We start from the raw sequence: 5,723 nt of genomic DNA, 5'->3' as shown, positions 1-5,723 counted from the left end.
GTCTATGTAAACACTTATTTACGGCCTACGGGTAAGTTAACTTAACCCTCGCCCTGGCAGGGGGGGGGGGGTCGATGCGACCCCCCCCCTAAGGTTTTTCGAAGATAGCGTAAAAACGGCGGCGCGCAGCGCCGCCAAATTTGGCACAGCCTATGGGGCAACCTTTTTACATATGACCTGAAAATTTCAGGTCCGGGTGACCTTGGGTCAGGTCACCAGGTCAGAAAAACCGGTACAAGGTCATGGTCAAATTTCAATTTTCTTTTTGCACCTGTCCAACTCACAGTTTTGGACTGATTTCCTTCAAACTTTCAGGATGTGCTAAGTTCACCGAGTTGTATAACATATAGTTCGGGTTTTTTTAGGTCACTGACCTGAGGTCAGTTAGAGGTCATTACGTCGTAATGTTAAGCCTATGGGAAAATACTAACTTCCGAAAATACTGGAGATATCTACTTCTTTCTATCACTTTTATGCTTTGAATCCATAGTAAATAACAGCAGGTCACTTGGTGCTTCGTTGTTTGGTGTACTTATCCATGGGTCAGGTCAAATGAGGTCAACTGAGGTCAAATGACGTTTTTGCCAATAACTTGGCACATAATGACGCTAGAGCTTAAAAAATGGTATCATTGTGTTCCTGGTGATCAGCCGAATCGAATGATATGCGATATGATGCAATTTGGTTAACTTGAACTTAATTTATAATTTTAAGTTTACTTAAAGTTTAAGAAAAACTTTAAGTACACTTAAGCAGGCTAAAAAGTATATCATTCGACGCGCCTTGACGTGCTGAGTTCACTGGTGCTTTTCTTTTTGCTCTATCTTAATTAGATTAAAAGTTATAAGCGAAAAACTTTTGACCCGTTTTTAGCGAAATTTTTACATTTATACCCCCCAAAACCCCCCTAAATATTGACCTAGAGCAACCAAATTTGCACAGGGGCGAGAACTCCAGGGGGCCCACCTACCTACCAAATTTGGTGTTTCTAGGTGCCATAGGAGCCAATCGCGAGGGGGGGGGGTCGCATCGACCCCCCCCCCTGCCAGGCCGTGTTATGAAAAATGCCCTGCCAGGGCGAGGGTTAAGTCGTGTACGACATAAAATCATACCTATACCCCTTTTAGCACTTAGTGGATAAATCTGCAACTACAAAATAAAGATTCCTAAATGCTGGGCAAGCACTCGTGTAAACCCCTAAACGTGATATGTTTGAGAATGGGAGGAGTAAGCGATATGACCATTGAATAGCACAATAAGCGTTCTCGACAAAGCGCATACCAGCGTGACTCGGCGCCAATAGGCAATACGTAGGTATGACACGCTCTTTCCAACTCAATACCAACAGTGTGGAATTACAACCTTTTGATCTTTTAAACCGGGATCTTCAGTCAAATGGTAAGGTTCGTTGTAGAAACTAAACAAAACTCGCTATTTTTGTGATAAATGTTTTAGCATATTGCATCTCTTCAAAGCCGTTTCATTCATGCACTGGTATGTACAATTGGGCACTTGAGCAGGCCTTATACAGGCCTTATATGTAGAAGCGAGCCGTGACCTCGCAAGTGACGAGCCATTGCATTGGCGACGTTTGGGTTGAGGTCTGAAGTTACTGGCGAACGGCGAACCCGTGCGCTGAGGATCTTAAAACAGCTCATCGCACTCCATTGTCCAATGTAAATTATGACTCCCGAATGAAATGTTCATTGTAATACACTTCGGTAATTCGACCAGCACGGATCCATGAATGACGTTGCGACACAAGGGAATTATTTTAGAAATACGAGAGTCGTAGGAGCGTGCTATATATTCAGTTGTGACGACGTGGCTTTCGTATGACCTCAAAGGATGATACCACCCAAAGGTTTGTAATATGTTAGCACTATATCAATATGCCACCACAATAGGGTTTCATAACACGTGAATATTCGCTGAACCCCAAATAAAACCAGCGGAATAATGTCGGAATAATGCAGGTCTCCGCTTTGCTGACCCCGCAATAGTCGAAATGGACTTCGAAAATGATCGGCAACTTAACAATTTTACGCCACCGTGTTTCTCCCGCCACAATTGCCAACGACCTGCGCCCTGGCGCTCAAGGGGAAAACGTTTTTTTTTTTACCTTAGCCACCTACTCTTCAGTTATTTTGCGTGTGCGAAGAAAATCGTGCCGCGCAGCGCCGCGAAACTTGGTATAGTTATCATGCATTAAATTTGTACCGTGTGTAAATTTTTTACCTCATTACCTCGTTTACATGTTATCTCTCAATAATGCTAAACGATGGAGAACACAAATGAAGTCAAAACGATATTATAGCTGATACGTCAGTGACATGATACTAGTGATAACTTGGATACCAATAAAGTATACAGTGGTACGACTACGAGTGTTTGGAATGACTTATGAGTACTGTGCTTAACATCCTCAATCGATCAAACTGACGCTATGGACCAATAATACAATTCACCTCGCCTCTGAATGTATAGCTATAATACCTACCGACAATGATGAAAAGTCCAGTCAAGTTATACAACAACGTTGACGATATATGTATAACCCATTTCATTCACCAACTCTCATTAAACACGCAATGCAGCCATGACTGGCTGCATCCCGTCTCCGTCAGGATTCAGGTTTTAACAGCAAGCACACAATGCGCCCGTCTCTGGATCTATCCTCCTGTGATTAGGCAAAATAAATACACATGGATTCAATTCAAACACATGTATTCTGTAAGTCAGTCTGCACATCAAATTATGGCTCAATCCCAAAATTATACAAAAATCTAAAAGCTAAACGAATTCAGCATCTAACATCCCTGAATCAATCGGCACACAAAACTGCGGAGCGCTGGGTCTCCGGCGAGTCAGACGGTGTTGGGTGACCACTGCACGAGCGACTGGTGTGGTCATCTGGAGGGCAGCGGCGCTACGAGGCCCAGCGGCCCACAGGGTCGGCCGCCCACCAGGTACACCACGCACATACACGGCAACGCACATACACGGCAGACACTGCGCAGACAGTGTTGACATGTGCTGACTGCAGCCAGGGTGCACGTGGTGACAGACACGGCACACGCAGACACTGCACCGGCCGCTAGCCGAGCCGCGGCGACGGACACTAAGACTGCATGCCAATAACCGACACACCGACAGCCGGCATTTCGACACATCGACTGTCGGACTGTCCGACATATCGACACACGAACACACCGCCACCAGGACAGCAAATATGTCGAATGTCGACTTAATGACATACAGACACCAAAGCAGGCATGCCTACCGCCAGCATACCGACGTACCGACCGCCGGCAATGTCGATTGTTGACAAACCGGCACCAAGACGGTACGTTCGTCGAATTTCGACATCACGCTCAAGCACGGTGCACCGACCGCTAACACGTCAAATGGGTGGACATTGGAGAACCAGTTAAACATGTCACAGAGGTGACCACAGCCGTCACATACATTTAACAATCAACAGCGTAACAACAAACAGATCAAACTATAGCCTAAAATCAGCATATTGTCTACTGGACGCCCATCCCCGCTCAGAGCATTGCACAAAACACACGCACCACGCTGCGCGTCATGGCTTTCCATCCCTGCTGGACAGAGGTCTGTGCTCCTCTTTTGAACTCTGCTCTCACGACACGTGTCACATAGCAAGTGGCAGATGGCGATGGATAATTTGTGCAAAAAAGAACTAATGTCACTGTCGTGAGTCCTAATTTTGATTCGCTACAAGGATATTTCGTGAGATAATTAGACGTTAAACACGCACGAATGGAGATTGCTGGCTGTCTCATAATAAGCGCTTAAGCAGGGTTCCTTACTTACCGACTGTTCGGTGTTCACCCTATCCAAAGCAGTTTTTCTTCAAAAACAACTTTTAAAAACCGCGACGGATTTTTCAACAATCGCCAGCCAGCATGAAGCAGGTTAATCTACAATACAGACCTTTCGGCATCATTGAAACATCTAGCGTACGAAAGATATCACCCAGTGATGCTCAACGCGACTGAACCCCTCCCGACATCACAGTTGTCCATTTTGGTGTGGCATCAATCCTAGAGTGGAAGAGCCCGGCATCACAGTTTGTCCGTATAGCGCGGGATGGAGCCCAGAAGCAGAGTCTCCCCGGTATGCCGTCAATGTCGCCGGGTGGGCCTCTGACCACTAGCCACTGACCACGGCCGGGTCAGATTCCTGGCACCGGGTAGACATCTTGACCACTGACCACTGGTCTCTGCCCACTGACCACTGGTCTCTGCCCACTGACCACTGACCATGGCTGGGTTGGGTCGGCAATGACCGGCGGACCACTGACCACTGGCTTCTGCCCACTGATCGCGGGTTGACATAGGACGGCTCGGATCTCCTCGTCACCGTGTGGACGCCTGGGCCTCTGAACACTGAGCTCTGACCAGGTTTGGCGCTGGGCCGGGCCGTGGACTGCCATAGGTCTCCTCTGGCAGCCCACTGAACCTCTTCTCGTCACCGTGTGGACGCCTGGGCCTCTGAACACTGAACTCTGACCAGGTTTGGCACTGGGCCGGGCCGTGGGCTGGCTGCCATAGGTCTCCTCTGGCAGCCCACTGAACCTCTTCTCGTCACCGTGTGGACGCCTGGGGCTCTGAACACTGAGCTCTGACCAGGTTTGGCGCTGGGCCGGGCCGTGGGCTGCCATAGGTCTCCTCTGGCAGCCCACTGAACCTCTCCTCGTCACCGTGTGGACGTCTGGCGGCACCAACGCGGCTCGGCCGTGTCCGCCTGCTCCCGACACACGGTGACTCGCACCGTGCCGCTGTCGGCCGCGCCGTACAGCTCCAGCAGCTCCTGAATGGCACGCTCCTCGATCTGCCAACAGCCGGCGGTCACACACAGCTCAGGAACCGAGGGAGGGGTCGTAACCCCACCAAAAAGATAAAACACTTCGCGCAGAGAAATGAATCCCCAGTCACCACTGGGCGTCATTAATGCCCCCTTTTTCACATAACGGGTACCACGTCCTGTTGTAGTTCCGCTTGATTGCTATGGCCGGGTAACTACGAGCAGATGTTTGATTAACAAGCAAAATGCGTGTTACATTAATTGTGAACTTATTATTACACGACGTTTGATGCGTCAGTGATATGATACAAGTGATCGCTTGAGTAGAAATAAAATCTATATACTATGGTATGAGTACGAGTGTTTGGAAAATCGATTGGTATGTAAGCATAAATTACACGAATGCATACCTACCCAGAGTGATGATGCTATACATAGACCACTATATACCACTATATATAGTGGTGTATAGTGGTCTATGAGCTATAGCATCGCCGGACCGATGGTTAAAAAAAACAATGAAAAAGAAATTAGAATAAAAAACTAAGTATAAAGAAACACCCTCACCACCCTCACTCGCCTTACCTCGCCCACCGCACACCCGTAGCCAACCGCAAGCAGCACCGCCACCGCAAACGCCGCAATAAAAAAAGAAACAGCGGCACCTCCCACCGCCAAAAATACCAACGCAAACATCGCGAAAAAAAAAAACGGCCGCCCCGCCCGCCCGCTCGATACATGACGACCGTCATGTAATTATTAATTAATCCTTTGAAGAGCAATTAGTGCATACTAACGCCACAGTCGAGGGCTGATAAGTGTGACGGATCGGACCTCCCTACCCACATAACATGGCCTCAGTCGCATAGGGAACTCAGTACTCGCCCTCG

At 48.1% G+C, this 5,723-nt stretch overlaps 1 protein-coding gene across 1 annotated transcript in view; it reads right to left on the bottom strand.

Annotated features, from left to right (window-relative positions):
• Window positions 1-2,811: 2,811 nt before the first annotated feature.
• LOC122393786 (inhibitor of Bruton tyrosine kinase-like) overlaps window positions 2,812-5,723 on the bottom strand; it is a 35,981-nt gene continuing 33,069 nt past the window's right edge. The window contains exon 20 of the mRNA XM_043390164.1: window positions 2,812-4,860. Coding sequence (XP_043246099.1) covers window positions 4,726-4,860 — 135 coding nt within the window. The 3' untranslated portion in view covers window positions 2,812-4,725. The remainder of the gene's footprint in view (window positions 4,861-5,723) is intronic.

The sequence above is a fragment of the Amphibalanus amphitrite genome, unplaced genomic scaffold (assembly GCF_019059575.1).
Source record: "Amphibalanus amphitrite isolate SeventyFive unplaced genomic scaffold, NRLGWU_Aamphi_draft 000553F_arrow, whole genome shotgun sequence".
Taxonomy (NCBI): Eukaryota; Metazoa; Arthropoda; class Thecostraca; order Balanomorpha; family Balanidae; genus Amphibalanus; species Amphibalanus amphitrite.
The sequence above is the reverse complement of the archived record's forward strand: the minus strand, read 5'-3'. Positions and strand labels throughout refer to the sequence as shown.